A 19,578-nucleotide genomic window follows, 5' to 3' on the forward strand; every position below is an offset into this window, starting at 1 on the left:
ACCCCAAGGTTTTAATAGCATGTGAAATAGCTTTAGGAAAATTTCTTCTTATCAATTTTTTCATATTGGCCAAATGGCGTGTTTGTTACAGTCAGCCATGCTAAAGTTTTGGGAAGTATGTGGAAGACCCCCAGGCTCTACGTGCTTTCCTATGCAGGTCTCCTGGCATTCCCTTTAGGAATTCACTTTTCGGATTAACCATTTCCTCATCCCAAAGTATAAGTCAGTCCTTCCATCCACTTTTCTTTTAGGACAGGAAGGACCTAGGGCATTGAGCAAAGAGGAAAAGGAGAGTCAACCAGGCGCAGTGGCTCAGGCCTGTAATCCCAGTACTTTGGGAGGCCAAGGTGGGTGGATCACCTGAAGTCGAGCCCAGCCTGGCCAACGTGGTGAAACCTCGTCTCTACTAAAAATACAAAAATTAGCCAGGCGTGACGGTGTGCGCCTGTAATCCCAGCTACTCAGGAGGCTGAGGCAGGAGAATTGCTTGAACCCAGGAGGCGGAGGTTGCAGTGAGCCAAGATCACACCACTACACTCCAGCCTGGGCAACAGAACGAGCAAGACTCCGTCTCAACAAAAAATAAAAAAAAAAAAGGAGAGCCTAAGAGAAGTCCAAGTGGGCACCCAGAACAGACTTTACCTACATCATTGTTCTCTTCAGAGATGGCCCTGCTCCCCACAGACTGAGAGGAATTTAGGTTCTATAGCAGGATTCTGTATTGGTCAGGATTCACTTCTGTAGACAGTGGCTTCAACAAGAGAGTTTATTTCACTCTCATACAGAAGAAGTCTAGAAAAGACAGTCAAGATTGGTAGAGACTCAGTTTCCTCCTGTGCTCTTGCTCTAGCGTGCACAACTTCCTCTTCTTGGTCAAAGATGGCTGCCCAAATTCCAGCCATCGTGTCCTCAGCCCACCATTAGAAAGGAAGAAGGGCACAGCCCCTTCATTGATGGACACTTCCCGGAAGGACCAGACAACACCAATGGCTTGCCTTCGTTGGCCAAATATTGGTCATAGAACCATACTTATCAAGGGAAATAGAGTTTTCCTGCAGTTATGGGCTTGGCAAAAAAAAAATCAGAAGTCCTGTACCAAGGAAGAAGAGGAAGAGGGAGAACTGACGCTGACGAGCAACCAGGAGGCTTTGCCACAGGATCAGATGACAGCTTGCTAAAACAGCTTACTTCTCTGTGACCTGACTTATTTTTTCTTTCTTTAAATTTTTTAATTTAAAAAAAATTTTTTTTAGAGACAGGGCCTCACTCTGTTGCCCAGGCTGGGGTGCAGTGGCACAATCATAGCTCGCTGCAGCCTTGAACTCCTGGCTGGGCTCAAGCGATCCTCCTGCCTCGGCCTCCTGAGTAGCTGGGACTAACTTGAATTCTCTTATGCTTCCTGGATTTCTTTCCAGGCCGAGACATAGAAATCACAAATGAATGAATGTGATCAAACTTGAAGGCCATTTCTAAAGAAAAGCTTTAGCTCAGACCCCATTCTGTGATTGCCTGTTAACGCCTCCTTGTAATTTCAGCGGAAATTCTAGAATTGGCCGGGAATGCCGCGAGGGACAACAAGAAGGCCCGGATAGCCCCGAGACACATCTTGCTGGCAGTTGCCAATGACGAGGAGCTCAACCAGGTATGTCTGAAGCATTGAGGGAAGCCGTAGAATGGGTTTGCCAAACATGCTAATGTGTGGGCCTGGCTGGCCATGAGTCACTCCCGCTACAGTTCCCAATTACATTTATACAAAAAAAAACTCAGGCCATATAAAAGAACAAATTCTGCTAGCTCTATCATTCAGATTCAAAGTAAAATTGCCTCTGGCATGGATCTCACTATATATTCTAGGTCTTATCAGACCTTTCTTTTCTCTTTGAAGGCAAGTTCTGTGTGTTGCTGAGGAAGGTGTGGCACAAATGTTATTCTCTTCACTTTCTTCACCCAAAGTTAGTTGACAGTTTTTTCTGATGAAGGCAGAAGACTCTTTATATTTTAGAACTGACCTTTATATTCTAAAACTGACTCCAAAGTCAAGTGACTAGCCCCTTTTCACCCACAGTATATATAAGGTGGTGGGTAAATAGTATAAGAATTTTTATTTCTGTTTCTTTTCATTTATCTTTATTTTCTAATCTCATTCTTCTCAAACTGTAGTGAAGAAGCCGTTTTTATGGCCAATCCATCATAGACTGATAATTTCCAAAAATGTAATAAAAGTTACTAGAAAAAATAAAAAGCAAACTACAAGCCATAATTTTTTGTTATCAGATTCAACAGATATACAATGTCAGTTTGCTGTGAAAGTTTCTAGATGCTTACTATACTTCTCTTGTCACTGATGGGCAACTACCAGTTCATGGGTGAGCCGTGGTCGCAGACCACGCTTGGGGTAGTGTTGGTTTCAAATCTGCAGAATATATTAGTGGAGTAGTACATGTCTGTTCTTTATGGATAATTAACTTACATTGATTGGGAGGAGCATGGCCAGACATACTTTACTGACGGAATGTATGTGCAAGCTTGTGGAGACCACTGGTTCGTCATTAACTGGGTCTAGTCTTTGCAATGACCTTTGAACCTCATTCTCTCAAGCTGCGCTCCCCACATGGGAAGCTCTTTATCCTGCGTTGTGTCTGGAATTTCAGAGCCCTGGGCAACATCCCTGGTTTCAACTTCTATGTCGCTTCTATTTTTCTTTGCTTTGTTTTGCTTTCTGTACAACATCACAGGATGCCTTGTTAACCTACAGAGAAATGCTCTACAACTGAAAGTGGGAAAAGCCAATTAAATGGTGTATTATGCAGTTTCTTTAGGAAAGCGGAGGCCACATTTAACAGAACTGTATTAAATCCAGGCCAGGCTCAGTGGCCCACGCCTATAATCCCAGCACTTTGGGAGGCCGAGGCAGGTGGATCACCTGAGGTCAGGAGTTCGAGACCAGCCTGGCCAACATGATGAAACCACGTCTCTACTAAAAATACAAAAATTAGCCAGGGGTGGTGGCAGGTGCCTGTAATCCCAGCTGCTCAGGAGGCTGTGGCAGGAGAATCGCTTGAACCTGGAGGCGGAGGCTGCAGTGAGCCAAGATCGCGCCACTGCACTCTAGCCTGGGTGACAGAGTAAGATTCTGTCTCAAAAAAAAAAAGAACTGTATGAAATTGGGAACTAGCAGGCTAGCAGGCTGTTTGCTACATGAGTGCATGCATTTCTCTCTTAAGCTGCTAAAAGGAGTGACCATCGCCAGTGGAGGCGTCCTGCCCAGAATTCACCCCGAACTGCTGGCCAAAAAGCGAGGGACCAAAGGCAAGTCGGAAACGATCCTCTCCCCGCCCCCAGAGAAAAGAGGCAGGAAGGCCACATCAGGCAAGAAGGGGGGGAAGAAATCCAAGGCTGCCAAACCACGGACGTCCAAAAAGGTAAGCCGAGGCTGCGTGTCCTGAGCCAGGCACTCCCACTGCAATGGTCTGAATGTCTGTGTTCCCCCACAATTAATACATTGAAACCTAACCCCAGAGGCATAGGATTACGAGGTGAGGCCTTTGAGAGGTAACTAGATCATGTGGGTGGAGTCCTCACGAATGGAAACAGTCCCCTTATAAAAGAGGCCTGAGGGTGGCAGAGGGACCCTTCTGCCATGTAAGGACACAGCTAGAAAGCGTCATCTACCAGGAAGTGAGCCCTTGCTGCCTCCGGAACTATGAGAAACAAGTTTCTGGGCCAGGCACAGTGGCTCATGCCTGTAATCCCAACACTTTGGGAGGCCAAGGCAGGAGGATGGCTTGAGCCCAGGAGTTAGAGGCTGCAGTGAGCCATGATGGCGCCAGTGCACTTGAGCCTGGGTGACAGCACAAGACCCTGTTTCGAAAACAAACAAAAAAAAGAAAGTGGTTTCTGTTGTTTGTGAGCCAGCCAGTCTATGGCATTTTGTTAGAGCAGCCCAGACAGACACTAAGACACTCACAGAACAGGAGGGAAGTTTAAAGATGAAACAATGATTTCGTAGCAGACACCTCTGAAGGACTGAGGACTCTTGCAGCTTGGTGCCGGAAGAAAACAACAAGAATGTACAGGTAAAAGAATAAAGGCCCTTTGAGGTTAGAGCTGAAATGGGTCTTCTCTAGGTTTCCAAACCCTAAGCAGGGATGGTTTTCAGATTCCTTTTACTACCCCCAGCAAAATCTGAAGTGAGCGATGATAGCCGGCAACCTACGTTTTATTTCTCTGCAGAGCTCTGTGTTGCCTTCCAAACAGCCTCTAGTCTCCTGCAGGCATTCCCTGAGTCCCGCCAGTGGAATTTCAGGTGTTTGGGATAGCTTGATATGCTAGGTAGCTTAGCTCAGAGATGCCACTGATAGAATAATGTTTTCCTATGTTGCCCAGTACAGTAACCACTGGTCACATGTGGCTTCCTTTTTTTTTTTTTTTTTAAGAGACAGGGGTCTCAGTCTGTCACCCAGGCTAGAGGGCAGAAATGCAGTGGCGAGATCATAGCTCACTGTAGCCTCAAACTCCTGGGCTCAAGCGACCCTCCTGCCTCAGCCTCCCAAAGCATTGGAATTATAAGTGTGAGCTAAGGCACCCAGCCAAGGCTATTTGGATTTGAATTAAAACTAAATTAAATTTAAAATTCAGCTCCTTGATTGTACCAGCCACATTTCAAGCACTCAGCAACATTATTGAGGATCAAGACAGAATATTTCCATGATCACAGAAAGTTCTATTGGACAACCCTATTGTAGAAGTTGTGGATGTTTCATTCCACATTGCCTCTGTGCCCCGAGAAATCCTGGGGAGAAAGAAGGCTAAGGAATGGGCTATCAACAGCCCCACCCGGCTCCGATGCTTTTCGTTATGAGCTGCAGGCATCGAAATGAGCAAGGACAATGTGCTGGTGCACAGGGGTAGGTGAGGACTGTAGGTACATGTGAACCCTTTAACACACTTTCTATTTTGCTGCTTTGCGGTACCCTTTTCTTTCCTTATATTGCTTTTGCTTCCCTCCTTCAAGAAACAGCAGAACACATCACCTAACCACTTCCTTTCATATTCAACTTAGTGGCAGCCATGAGAAGAGCTTAATAAAGGCATCTCAGGCTTTTTCTGGATTGGTTCTCATCTTGCCTTTTGATTTTTACCGACAGTCCAAAGCAAAGGACAGCGATAAAGAAGGAACTTCAAATTCCACCTCTGAAGACGGGCCAGGGGATGGATTCACCATTCTGTCTTCTAAGAGCCTTGTTCTGGGACAGAAGGTAACAAAGAGAATTGCCTTGTGCTATATTAAAACACTACTGTATTTTTATAACCTACTGTTGACAAGCAGTGATGCCTCCTTTGCTCCCCTAATAATGATTTTCACTGCAGTCTTGAATTATTCATTTTTAAACTAAAGAGCTGTGGCAGCATCAGCATTGTGAGAGTAAGAATTGTTCTTCTTTGCTGAGAATTGTTAATGCTAACGTTGGTCAGACAAGGGTGAGCATGGAAGCTCTTTCTGGTCAGTAGATAGGATGGCATTACTGGTTTTGCTGGGAATTCCCCACACCCCAGTTATTTCTACATCTGCCAAAAAAAAAATCCATAGCTAACTTTCTCAGACAGCTTCTGAGAGGCCCGTCTTACATGGTTCAATGTAATTTATCAAAGAAAGAAAATAGAAATGTATGTTTCCCAAATATCCTTGGTATTAGAAATGAATTATTTGCCAATAATTCAGTCTGCCTGCCTTCCTAGGCTTTAGAAAGAAAACAAACAGGGCTATACATTTGAACAGTCTTCAGCAACACAACAGCAGCCCAACCAGACATGCAAATAATTCATTCCTGCAAGCGTAAAGTTTACTGAGCAGACAATTTATCTACCAAGTGAACTGGGGCTGAAATAAAACACCCAAGGAAAGAGTCAGTTAATCATATCTCTGGTAGCTGAATGTTTCCATCCTGACAACACAGTAAGCCTCCATTCAAAGAATTGGGAAGAGTATGTTCTAAGAAGAGCATCGGTGTGGCTGGTTGCTAATTTGTCACTGATGAAAGCAGGGAAACAAAGAGGTGGAATTTATGTCCCCTCTCTGGCCTGTTTACTGTTGTATGATGATTAGCTTTCTCTCACTTAGCTAAGGGAACATAAAGGTTTTGCTCACATGGGCCAACAATAGAGAATGCCCTCCATTCCACTCTACTGTGAACACATAGGGTAGCAATTCCCAATGGTAGCCCCAAGACTGTGGTCTCCGAAGGGCAAGGGAGCCAGACACCCCCAGGTCAGAATCCCAGAGCCCATTACTTCTCTCCAGCAAGGTTATTGGCTTCAGAGCCCTGCCCCACAAATTTTGTGCCCTTCTAGGGAGAATGCAGGATGCTGAGGGGAGAAGAGAGAGCAAACCCTGGGCTTCCTTGCAGGAGCTGCTCAGAAGGTGCACCACTGAAAACTAAGGCCACCAGGGTTGGGAACCAAAGGCATGAGCTGTAAGGGAAAGAAAGAAAGGAGAGGGGGCCGGGTGCAGTGGCTCACGCCTGTAATCCCAGCACTTTGGGAGGCCGAGGCGGGCAGATCACAAGGTCGGGAGATCAAGATCATCCTGGCTAACACGGTGAAACTCCATCTCTACTAAAAATACAAAAAATTAGCCGGGCATGGTGGTGGGCACCTGTAGTCCCAGCTACTCAGGAGGCTGAGGCAGGAGAATGGCGTGAACCCGGGAGGCAGAGCTTGCAGTGAGCCGAGATCGCACCACTGCACTCCAGCCTGAGAGACAGAGCAAGACTCCGTCTCAAAAAAAAAAAAAAAAAGAAAAAAGAAAGAAGAGGGGAGGTCCTGTTCCTGTTCCATGGAAGAGGAAATGGATTTGCTGCCAGTCCCAGAGTGGAAGGCAAATCAGCTGAGCTCAAAGAGCTTATTGCAAGCCAAACACCTGGGAAACTGGAGGTTGTCACTCTCTATGCAGCCCCTATGTTGACATTGGGTATGAATAATTAAAAAAAATTAATGAATGCAAGTAAAATATGAGATTTTTCAACAGAATTTTATCTTTTCCACATTCTCCACCTTTTCTTCCTAATGCAGCTGTCCTTAACCCAGAGTGACATCAGCCATATTGGCTCCATGAGAGTGGAGGGCATTGTCCACCCAACCACAGCCGAAATTGACCTCAAAGAAGATATAGGTAAGGTCCTGAGACTTCAGTAGAAGTGCCATAGAATAGGCCACTGTTCAGGCAAGTTCTTGTGAAGCTGATCATTGTCAACTGGCTATCCCATTGCTGGGGTCCCATGTTAAACTCTGTCTTTATGTGTAGTTGAACAGTTTCACTGGAGAGAAGCTAACTTTGTTTTAATTCTGCATATATTTTTGAAATTTTTATTGGGATATTGTGTAAAAGCAAATCTTTAGCGTAGAGCTAGATGAATTTTTCTCAAAGTGAACCCCACTTTGCAACCAGCACCAAGATCCTGAAGCAGACCCTTACCAGCACCCCAGAAGTCTCCCTCAGCCCCACTCCCAGTCAGTATGTCCTCCAAGGGTAACCACTGTCCTTTCTTATCAAAGCAGAGATGGGTTTCTTCTGTCTTGAATTTTGTAAAAATGAAATCTTGTCCTCTTCTGGGTCCGACTCCTTTTGCTCAATTTAGTATTGTGAAATCTATCCATGTTGTTGAGTATGCTTGTATTCACTCATTTTCCTTGCTCTGTAGTATTACACTCTATAAATATATGACAGTTTATGGATCTACCACTGATGACATTTGGGGTAGTTTCCAGTTTGAGCTATAATGAATAGTGCTACTATAAATATTGTTGTACATGTTTACATATATCGTAAGCTTAAATATTGAGAGTGCTATTGATAAAAGGGAAATGGACATCTAGAAAATATTAGGTTGCCCATTAAGCTATGAGCATTGAGTTATTTTTGCCTGTGGTTTGCCACCTGTCCCACGAGTGGCAGAGGGAGCTGTTACTAGCCAGGGTGGAGGAGCTTGGGAGGGTAAGCTGTTATGGGCGCTGGAAATAACAGCATGCTAACAGTCCCCATCCCGTCCATTTTTACCAAGCCAGAACTGCCTTAAACTCTCCACGGAAAGGGTAAAGTGAGCAAAGAAGGGGCTTTGTCTCTAGGGTACAGGGCTTGCCTGTGAGGGAGGCAATTTGAGGTAGATGCTAGTAGTTCAGCCCTGGGTGGTAGCACCAGGGACCCCAGGCAGCTGGACTCATTCAGGGCTTCCTCCTGGCATCAGAGGCCACTTGCTGTGTGCTGAAAAGGAGACAGACAGCCCTGGGAAAAGTCAGCATTACAGAGAAACAGGTCTCCTTCCACTGTCCATGGAAGGACGCCCTCTAGTAGCCTTCATCTGGAGCTCTTTTAATAGCTGTCCTGCCTCTCACTGACACATTGCAGTGTTCATACTTTACACATTTCTATAGTAATGAAATTTTTATGTAAGAAAAACAATATGCTTCCTTTTTTTAGTTGGCACGGTGGCAGAGTAGAAAGAGCACTGGTCTGGGAGCAAAAATTCACACTCAGATCCCAGCAGTGGATTCTAAGGCTAACCTCTTCAGGGTCTTGGGAGGAGAAATGGGCTAAAGGCAGTCAGGTGGTTAAGAGGGCAGGTTCCAGGTCGGCCTGCCTGGACTGTCCCAGCTTTTCTGAATTGCTTCCTAGCTATGTCACCTCTGGCAGGCTTCTAAACCTCCCTGAACCTCCGTTTCCTCCTCTGTAAGGGAGGATAGCAATAGTTCCTGTCCCATAGGGGTGCTGTGATGGAGCCTAGCACAGTGCTGGGCTCCTAGGCAGTTAGTAATTGACAGTTGTTTTATTGCTGCTGTGTTAGGAGGAGTCCCTCCCATTATGATTCCATTCTCCACCACCATCACCCAAACTAATCATCCCAGCAGCCAAGGCCCTGCCTTACTCTTTTCAAAACATTATTTTATTATGGGAAAAGTCAAGCATACACAAAAAATAACAGAAAAGTATAATGAAACCCTGTGCAATCAGATGCAATAATCACCACCCATGGCCACCTTTGTTTCAGCTCTTACCCCCTCCACATACTTCCAGACGTCATTTTATCTATGAATATTTCACAATGACTTCTAACAGATAAGGGCTGTTTACTAACAACACAGCCACAATACCATTATTGTACCTTTAAAAAGATAGCAATATCAACAAATTACCAGTGCTCCAATTCCAGTTACATCATAAATGTCAAGTTTCTTAAACACTTGTTTAAACCAGGCACAGTGGCACACTCCTGTAGTCCCAGCTACTTGGGAAGCTGAGGCAGGAGGATCGCTTGAGCCCAGGAGTTTGAGACCAGCCTGGACAATATAGTGGGACCCCCATCTCTTATAAAAAAAGGGGGGCCCGAGTACGGTGGCTCACACCTGTAATCCCAGCACTTTGGGAGGCTGAGGTGGGCAGACCACTTGAGCTCAGAAGTTCCAGACCAACCTGGGCACATGGCGAAACCCCATCTCTACAAAAAATATAAAAATTAGCCAGGCGTGGTGGCACATGCCTGTGCTCCCAGCTAAGGTTGGAGGCTGGGGTGGGAGGATCACTTAAACCCAGGAGTTCTAGGCTGCAGTGAACTGTGATCACGCCACTACACTCCAGCCTGGGCCACAGAGTGCACAGAGTGAGACCCTGTCAAGAAATTAAGAAAGCAAAGAAAGAGAGAAAAAGAGAGAGAGAGAAGGAGGGAGGGAGGGAGGGAAAGAAAAAGAGAGAAAGAGAGAGACAGAGGGAGAGAGAGAGAAAGGAAGGAAGGGAAGGTAGAGAAGGAAGGAGGGAGGGAAGGAGGGGGAGAGGGAGAGAGAAAGGAAGAAAGGAAAGAAAGAAAATTTGTTTATTTGATTTCGGATCCAAATCAGTCCACGCACTGCAGTTGGTTGATGAGTCTCTTATACCACAGGTTCCTCCTTCATCTCTTTCTTTCTTATTTCTTTGCAATTCATTTGTTGAGGAAGCTGGGCCATTTGTCCTATAGGGTTTCATGCAGTCCGGATTTTGTTGATTACATCCTCCTGGCATCATGAAACATGTTTCTTTGCTTTTTTATAACTTGGTGGTTGGATCTAGAGGTTTCATGAGGTGTAGGTTCGAAAACTTTGCCAAGACTCCTTGGTCAGTGGCGAGCGCTCATGCCTGAGGAGGCGCGTCGTGCCTGGTTGTCTGTCTTGGTGTGATGCTGGCAGCCATTGATGCCTCTTCTCTAGATTCCGCCATTTGTTAGGAGTTGCAAACCTGTGGTATTCTCATTCTAGCATTGCTCCTTTCCTTCTTGGGAATGCTTCTGTAGACAGAAACTACCTGTCTCCAGGATGCTTTTTTCTTAAAAGCCTTCAGTGAGGAGGGTGGATTCCCCTTGCCTTCTGCACATTCCCATTTGGCCCTTGACCTGAATGCAGAGGGCACCAGTGTAGACCTAGTCCTCTGCTTCTCAACATGAACTGGCTGCCAGCTTCGGTTACCCGGCCTTCTCCAGGCTTCTGGACCCAATAGATCAACAGTGTCCAGGAATCTGGGGGCCAGAAAGGAGCCTCAGAGGTACTGGGTATAATGCACAATCACCATTTCTCAGTTGCATCATGGAAACCCAAGCACATTAACAAAGAAAACCCCTCTGCACGCCCTCCCCCAGTGGACAGTGACCACTGGAATAGACACTTGTCCTAAACCAGCTGCACAGCGTACTGTGGCTGTCTACATATACTTGAGGCTCGAGTGTGGAGTGGGAAAGCATCAGCACCCAGGCCCTGGGGAAGACCATGAACTGAACCATAATAATAATGATGATTCATAAAGAGGGAGCTGAGACTTGCCTCAGACATCCAGATCACCAAGTTCATTCGAAGATAAAAACATCTGAAAAATGCCTCCTCTGCTGCCCCAAAGCCGCCGTCATCCCAGTCTGGACAAAACACCCATGTCATCTCAGAGACATGACAGCTGGATGCGCTGGTGCACACAGACAGGGTTCCTGTGAGGTCAGAGGTGGCGTCCTGTCATCTCCCAGGGGTTCCACTTGGCCTGTGTAGAAGTAAGAGCTGAGGTAGGAAAAAAAAGAAAGAGTGAGGCATTCCCCTAACATCAAAGGCTCAGGGTATCTCCCGGCAGGAATGTCCTTAGAGATTAGCCTCTCTGCATTTCTCCATTGCAAACTGAGCACCGGGCTGGGGGAACAACGTGCCAGGCTGCCCTGGGCCTCTGTCTGCCCTTTGACTCAAGCACATACAGTATGTTGATGGCACTGTGATGGGACCAGGACTTCAGAGCTCTCCACATGAGTACTAAACCTGTGGGACACAACACTAGAATCTCAGTTTTTTGTTGTTTTGTTTTTAAATCATCTACAAGACTCAAGCCATGAGACAGCTTTATGGCCAAATTACCCCTTAAAAGATCCTTGATAAAAGCTTGCCAATCTAAGTCTGCTAGACTGAGGCCCAGAGACCCCTGCCTCCCCTGACCACTAGCAAACCAGGATAACAATTGGGAATTTCAATTCCTAGTTTCTAACAGTGCTTCTGTTTTCTCCTGGCCTACCACAAATATGTCAAACAGTGTAATTAGATTGAAAGAACAACCACAGTGGCTTCCCATTGCTCTCCTTTGCAGGTAAAGCCTTGGAAAAGGCTGGGGGAAAAGAGTTCTTGGAAACAGTAAAGGAGCTTCGCAAATCCCAAGGCCCTTTGGAAGTCGCCGAAGGTAAGTGTGGAACTAGGCTCCTGTCACCAGCATGGCCTCACCCTCCTCTCTGGAGTCTCCAGCCTCACGTGCCTCATGCCTATTCAGCTTATGAGACAAAGTATGCCATAACTAATCAGAAAGCTGTTTTAGCATCTCAGGTAATTTGGGCAGGCCCATAGAGATCCTTTCAGATGTCCTGGGGACTCTAATATGTCGGAATAATTCAAGTCAGTTTGCATCAGATCCCTCAAAATGATCTAGAGCCATTGGGTGAACTTCGCATGTGTGTGATAAAATACACAAACCATAGGACTTACCACTGGAACTATGTTTCTTTTTTTTTTTTGAGAAAGAGTCTCACTCCGTCACCTAGCCTGGAGTGTAATGGCATGATCTCAGCTCACTGCAACCTCTGCCTCCCAAGTTCAAACGATTCTTGTGCCTTAGCCTCCCGAGTTGCTGGAATTACAGGCGCATGCCACCATGCCTGGCTAGTGTTTGTATTTTTAGTAGAGATGGGGTTTCGCCATGTTGGCCAGGCTAGTCTCAAAGTCCTAACCTCAAGTAATCCACCCGCCTTGGCCTCCCAAAGTGCTGGGATTACAGACATGAGCCACCACACCCGGCCACTGGAACTATTTTGAAGCGTATAATTCAGTGGCATTAAGTACTTTTACAGCATTGTGCAGCCTTTGATATCACCTCACACAGAAACCCTGTTGGGTTGATCGGACTCAACACCAGGTCGTGGGGGTGACGAAGTCCAGCGGAGTCAAAGGAATGAGAAAAGATAGTTTGAGAGAGAAAGTGGGTCCACGGGGCTGTCGCTAGTGTGTGGAGGCTGGGAAGGCCCCGAGCTCAGGAAGCCCAGGCTATTTACAGGTGGTGAGGATGTGGGGGTCGAAAGGGCAAGCGTATGATCTACAGCTGTGACAGTTTAGCATTTCCTTTGAAGCATTTGGAACATATTCTGCTACTTGAGATAATGGAGAGCAGGATCTTTTAACTCAAGATACAATCGATCGAGAGCAAGGAGCAAGAAGCCAGCAAGTCTAGACACATTCCACAGCCACGAGCCCTGGATTCTATCCAAGCCACGAGGGGTTTTATGCCCTGGGCTTAGATTATGGTGCGTCAGGGTAGCCTTCCACCCTTTGGCACAGAGCTTGGTGTTCCAAAGGCCACAAGGGGTTTTAGAATCTGGACCCCGGATATGTTCCAAGACTCTTTTACATTATGTCAGATATGCAAGCCCTGCCTCAGCTTCTCTCAACACTTAGCTTGCTTTTCTCCCAACAAACCCCCTAACCATTAAGCAGTCATGCCCAGTGCCCCGCTTAGGCCCTGGCAAGCACTAATCTACTTTCTGTCTCTATGGATTTGCCTATTCTGGACATTTCATATAAATGGGATCATGCAATATATGACTTTTCTGTCTGGCTTCTCTCACTTAACATTTTTTTCAAAGTTCATCCATACTGTAGCATGGGTCAGTATTTATTCCTTTTCATGGCTGAATAATATTCCATTTTGTTTAACCATTCATTTACTGATGGACATTTGGGCTGTTTCCACCTTTGGTGATTGTGAATAGAGCTGCAGTGAACATCTGTGCACAAGTTTTTGTTTGAACATCTCTTGTCCATGATATTGGGCAACTTTTTGACAGGTGGATTCAACCTCAGATCCATGTTCCCACCCACACAATTTCCAATCAGTTCACTCCTTGTACCCTCAGTCAGTGCCAAGTGCTGCAGGGCTTCAGAGGAAAATAAAACCCACTGCTGCCCTCAGATGCATAATTGGGGCACAGAGCAGGAGCCACGACCTCAGCATAGGGGAGTGTGGGAGGACTGCAGTGAGGCTGTGAGACCCCTTGGGGGTGGGACACAGAGGGCAATAGGAGCACTGCATGTGAGAAGATACGTGTCTTGCATGAGCAGGGAGTCCTGGGTCAGCACGTGGGAGGGGAGAAACAGCAGCCAAGATGAGTCTGGGCCTGTGGGCTGTGTGAAGGGGTCTGGATCTGACCCTACATGGACATGAGGGCACTTGGAAGTTTAAGCAGAGGGCTGTCCAGATTAGACTTGATTGTTATAAAAGTAGGGCCCAGGCATGGTGGCTCATGCCTGTAATCCCAGCACTTTGGGACGCTGAGGCAGGCAGATCACAAGGACAGGAGTTCAAGACCAGCTTGACCAACATGGTGAAACCCCGTCTCTACTAAAAATACAAAAATTAGTCAGGCGCGGTGGCGCATGCCTGTAATCCCAGCTACTCAGAGGCTGAAGCAGGAGAATCACTTGAACCTGGGAAGTGGAGGTTGCAATGAGCCAAGATCGCGCCACTGCACTCCAGCCTGGGCAACAGAGAAAGATTCTGTCTCAAAAAAAAAAAAAAGAAAAGAAAAAAGTAATGGGGGCTTCTAGTCCAGAAAGAACAAGAGCCCACACTTTAAATCTCCACCCACCACTCCCCAGAGGCATAGCAGTAATAGATGCAGTGTCTCTTTAAAAACTGTAAGAGCCACACTCAAATATAAAATAAGCCTCCATGTAGACAGACAGGAGGGCTGCAGCAGCACCTCCAGAAGGCCGCCGCCCCAGGCCTGGGCTCCAGGTCTGTAAGATGCAGAGTCGCTTCACGTATAAAGAGGGCCAGAGCCAGGCTCACTGCCCAACGCAAGGGGCTGCATGAGACTCTCACGGCCTTTACAAGAAGCCAGAGCTCTAGCCACCACCCAGGGCTACAACTTGTATAAAAATCTGTCCTTCTAGGGTAGCAGAAGGGAGAAGAGAGCCCCTCATCCAAGCCCAGGGCCACATCGCCCACCAAGTCAATGTTTGGCTCCACCACATCCCTGATATGACCATGAGACCAAGCCCCAACTCAGTCATCTAAGATGGCATCTGGACTGGGGGCCTGGGTGTGGGGAAGGTTCCCCAGAAACTGCCTGATAGGGTGCAAAGGAGAGGAAAAATAGCTGCTGTACACAGAATGAGAGGCTCCAACACACTTCTTTTTTAAATTATTTTTTAAATAGAGATGGGGTCTTGCTATATTGCCCAGGCTGATCTCGAACTGCTGGGCTCAAGTGATCCTCCTGCCTCAGCCTCCCAAAATGCTAGGATTACAGGTGGGAGCCACCGTGCCCAGCACCAACACACTTCTAAACAGAGTCCCAAAGGCAGAAATAGAAAGTAGAGAAGCATTATTTAAGGAGATCATAGCTGAGAATTTTCTAGGATGAAGCATGAGCCCTTAAGCTGAAAATATCAAGCAAAATACATGAAAATAAATCCAAAACCTGGAGTGTTGTGGTAAAGCCTCAGAAATTGAAAAATCAAAAGAAACCTTCAAAGTAACCCGAGAGGAGAGGCAGATCATTTGTAAAGAAATGATGGCTCTTCTAATGACAGCAGACTTCTCATCAGCAAAAAAAAAAGATGTGTGGAAACAGGAAAGAAATAGCTTCAAAGCACTGAAGGGAAAAAAAAAAAAACTGTCAACCAAGAATTCCACATTTTGCTACGTTGTCATTCAAGAATGAGGACAAAAGATGTACAATTTCAGATGTGCAGAAGTTGAGAGGCAGCAATCCAGACGCTAGCTGGAAAGAATACAAAAGTCTGCACCGAGGAAATAGACATGAACCTGGAAGGAAGGAGAGGGCTGCAGGACACAATTTTGAGCTAAGACATTGGTGCAAATGTGTTAGGTGTAAGAAGCCATGGCCTGGGGCCAGTGAGTGTTAGCACCCTGGGAAAAATGGAGAAGGGGAGATGGTTTGCCACTGTCTAACACCACATTGCATTTCATTTAAAACACCATCAGTTGTAAGATATACTCTTATTGTATGTAACACTAAGAAAAATTAAATTTCCAAAATAAGGTGTCTAATAGGAGGCCCCACATAAAGCTGGGGCACATTAGTATAACAGCAAGCAAGACATGACCCGCCATGCAGAAAGGAGCAGCAAATATCTTGATCTTGGCATCCAGTGGACAGAGGGGGGGGGAAAAGAAGCCTCACTAAAGAATTTGGCCAGGCATGGTGGCTCACGCCTATAATCGAAGCACTTTGAGAGGCAGAGGCGGGTGGCTCACCTGAGGTCGAGAGTTTGAGACCAGCCTGACGAACATGGAGAAACCCTGTCTAGTAAAAATACAAAAATTAGCTGGGCGTGGTGGTGGGTGCCTGTAATCCCAGCTACTTGGGAGGCTGAGGCAGGAGAATCATTTGAACCCGGAAGGCAGAGGTTGCAGTGAACCGAGATCACGCTATTGTACTCCAGCCTGGGCGGCAAGAGTGAAACTCTGTCTCTAAAAAAAAAGAAAAAGAATTTGAACCGCAAGCCAGTGCTCCTGAAGATTTGCAGCCAGATCCAGTGCAGCTCAAAACCTCAGGCAGAGAAGAGAGTGAGACATAGCCTTAGTTTGGTAGTGTCCCCAGGTGACATAGAAGGAAATGTAATTTCTTTCTGGAAGAACTCAGCTCCAGGCTGACAGCAATTCTAAGATGCTTCCTGATTTCAACAATATTAAAATGTTTAAACAAAAAAAAAAGTGCATCTTAACATGGTTAAAACAGACCAACTGCAGTGCAGGCCCACCCTGTGGCAGGGGGTGGGGGAGGGTGGATCAAGAAAATATTTCAGGAGCAGAGTCAGTGAGAGGCAGCGATGCTGCATGTTCAGGGAGGCAGAAGCTGGAGCTAAGGTAGGTCCAGGGTTTCCAGGCTGAGCAAACTGATGAAAAGTCAGGCCTTTCATTCATTTGTTGAATATTGGAGCACCTGCCTGCCAGTGACTGTGCTAGGAGCCAGGCAGCAGCAAGGAATACAAAAGTGCTTCGGTGAAGATGTCATCTGGGGCAGAACCAGTTCACGTTAAGCATCTACAGTGTGTGCTGTCGGGTGCAGGCATCAGGATGTGGATGTGATTGTAGGCCCTGAACACTCCTGAACTTTACAACCAGGCGGGGACCCCAGGGTAACACAGTACATCACTTAGCACAGCTGGCTGCTGAATTGCATGGCCGAGGCCCAGAGAGAATGGGTGAGGGAGTCAGGGACAAAGCAGGATAGCCAAGTTTGGAGACAGAGGTGCAGACAGACCCATGTGTGCAGGGGACTGAGCCCACTGGCTGGAGGACGACTGGGCATCCAGAGAGAGCAAGAAATGGATAGACTCCAAGGGGAGAGGGGCCGACCATGAAGGGAGCCTGGGAGGACTGCAGTAAGGCCAGGTAGCAATCAGGAGCAGTTGCAGATTCTGAGTTTAAATGTGGAGTTTAAGGACCTTGGCTCCAGCAACCATATGGAGGATGGTTTGGCAGAAGGAGGGCTGGGGCCCGAAGACTATCGAGAAAGCTGTATCGGATGAGGGTGGGGGTGGAGTGGGGGTGAAAATGAAGCACATGGGCCTGGAATGAGACAAGGCAGAGGAAACCGATGGTGTCTGCAGTGACAGAGAGGGAAAAAGGGGAATCGGGTTTCAGGAGTGAATGGCCATTTTACTGGGCACATGTTAGCCCTGGGGCCCCGGAAAGGTCATGAGGTGCAGGTCCCTGTTGAAAGCTAAGGAGGAAAATGGCTTGCAGATGGCTGCTTAGGAGCTGAGGCTGCAGCAGAGAGAAGAGCACTGGGCCCAGACACGCAGGAGGAGGAGAGGCCATTGTGGGAAACTGAGGTGCTGTTAAAAGAAAACCCACAGTGTCGTGGAAACCAGGCATCAGCAGTAGCAGTCTCTCAGCAGGACAAGGGGCCAACCTAGAGTCCCCTTTTTCTGTGGTGACTCCAAGAACTGTGATGGCTCACCTGGGGGAAGGTTCTAGAAGCTCCCAGCAGCAGCACTGCCACCCTCAGAATGCAGGTCTTCACCAGGCATCACATTAGGTAAGAGAATGCCTCTAGTCATTATGTGGATAGGTGCTTATACCAAATACCAGGGTCACAACCCTTGCAATAACTTGACCCTCATCCTTGACACCTCTGGAGAACATTACAAAGCATTACAGCTACAAGCTGTGTTATTCATTTCCAGTTGCCATGAACATACTTTGTTTTGGACTGAAATGTCATCGTGCACTACCCTGAAAGTCATTTTTTACTTGATTGGATGTTTGACGTTGCCAATAGGAACATATTCCTTTTATTTAAAAATGACTTTTGGCTGGGTGCGATACAATCCTAGCACTTTGGGAGGCCGAGGCGGGTGGATAACTTGAGGTCAGGAGTTCAAGACCAACCTGGCCAACATGGTGAAACCCCATCTCTACTGAAAATACAAAAAATTAGCCGGGCATGGTGGCGGGTGCCTGTAATCCCAGCCCCTTGGGAAGCTGAGGCAGGAGAATCGAATCGCTTGAACCCAAGAGGCAGAGGTTGCAGTGAGCTGTGATCGAGCCACTGCACTCCAGCCTGAGCAACAGAGGGAGACCCTGTCTCAAAAAAAAAAAAAAAAAAAAAAAAAAAGACTTTACATTAGAGGAATACCATTCTGCTAGTAACATGATTATACTTTTAAAATATATGAAATAAATCAGCCATGACTGTAACAAGCCAAACTCTGTCCGGCATACAATAGCAGCCAGGTGCTCGGGAAGATCGCACCGTGCAGGCAAGGCCCATGCCCAGGCTCCTTGGCTCTTGGCAGAGCAGCCTCCAGTTTTAGCGGCATCATTGTTCAGGCCAAAGAGGGACGCTCTGCTTCTGGTGAATATACATGATCGTAGAGTCAGCATGCATGGCGGGCCCTACCCAGGGCCTCGGTGTATTGTGTGGCCGGGGTCCTGCACTCAGGCGTTCACATGTGATGACACTGAGCCCCCTCTAGGCACTGGAAGGCAAGGAGCCTACAGCCTCCCCTGATGGACGAAGGGGTCCCTTGGATTTGGCTTCCACCCATGCGAGGAAGTGCAGTCAGCACTTCCCTGACACTGTGGACATTGCCAGGAAATACTTATCATAAACTAGGTGGGCATCATAGATTTCCAGTCAGTCTTTCACCTCAACCCCACACACAGCTCTGGAATACGGCAGACACACATTTCTGTTACAAGTGCTGCCCCTAGTGGCCACAGACCCTTACTACGCCGATTCCTGAGTTCCTGGAGGGGCACAGGGCACCCGGGCGGCGTGGGGGCACGCATGGCTCATGGCTGAAGCTGCAGCTGCCTCAGGCAGATCCGAAGGAACTGCTCCCCTGGGGGGTCCCACAGGGACTTCCCTCGAGCTTAGCAGCCACGGGGCTTTATCAACTGTCACGAATGGGAACCACGTTTAGGGGAGTAAACAGTAAAACAAAGGAATATGACAGAAATTGTGAGAGAAGGCTGGCCTAATCCAATTTCACAGCCCGCTTTTGAAACCCCACTCTCTGCAGGGCATGTGGAGATCATCAAATGGCAGTCCCTGTCAAGGAACTATACAATCAAGTTCAGTGGTTCTCAACTCATAGAAGGTCCTAAAATCACATAAGCATAAGCCCCTGCACCAGACCTACTGAGTCAGGACCTCTGGGGGTGGGGCCCAGGCACAGCTATTTTTTAAAAGCCACAGTAGGCCAGGTGTGATGGCTCATGCCTGTAATTCCAGCACTTTGGGTGCCTGAGGCAGGAGGATCACTTGAGCCCTGGAGTTCAAGACCAGTCTGGGCAACATAGCAAAACCTCATCTCTACAAAAAAATTTAAAAATTAGCACATTCCTGTAATCCCAGCTACTTGAGAGGCTGAGGCACTAGAATCACTTGAACCCAGGAGGTGGAGTTTGCAGCGAGCTGAGGTCGCACCACTGCACTCCAGCCTGGGCAACAGAAAAAGACTCTGTCTCAAAAAAAACTAAAAATAAAAAAATAAAATAAAAGCCAC

At 47.1% G+C, this 19,578-nt stretch overlaps 2 protein-coding genes across 2 annotated transcripts in view; one reads left to right on the forward strand and one right to left on the reverse strand.

The window, feature by feature from the left end:
• MACROH2A2 (macroH2A.2 histone) overlaps positions 1–19,578 on the forward strand; it is a 59,924-nt gene that overhangs the window by 36,333 nt on the left and 4,013 nt on the right. The window contains exons 3-7 of the mRNA XM_055274559.2: positions 1,536–1,642; positions 3,225–3,422; positions 5,148–5,258; positions 7,072–7,171; positions 11,636–11,725. Of these exons, the coding sequence (XP_055130534.1) occupies positions 1,536–1,642; positions 3,225–3,422; positions 5,148–5,258; positions 7,072–7,171; positions 11,636–11,725 (606 nt within the window). The remainder of the gene's footprint in view (positions 1–1,535; positions 1,643–3,224; positions 3,423–5,147; positions 5,259–7,071; positions 7,172–11,635; positions 11,726–19,578) is intronic.
• The window catches only part of AIFM2 (apoptosis inducing factor mitochondria associated 2), a 33,323-nt gene continuing 22,662 nt past the window's right edge, over positions 8,918–19,578 (reverse strand). The window contains exon 9 of the mRNA XM_063637185.1: positions 8,918–11,064. The gene's annotated coding sequence lies outside the window, so the exon portion shown is untranslated. The remainder of the gene's footprint in view (positions 11,065–19,578) is intronic.

Source organism: Symphalangus syndactylus, chromosome 4 (genome assembly GCF_028878055.3).
Source record: "Symphalangus syndactylus isolate Jambi chromosome 4, NHGRI_mSymSyn1-v2.1_pri, whole genome shotgun sequence".
Classification (NCBI taxonomy): domain Eukaryota; kingdom Metazoa; phylum Chordata; class Mammalia; order Primates; family Hylobatidae; genus Symphalangus; species Symphalangus syndactylus.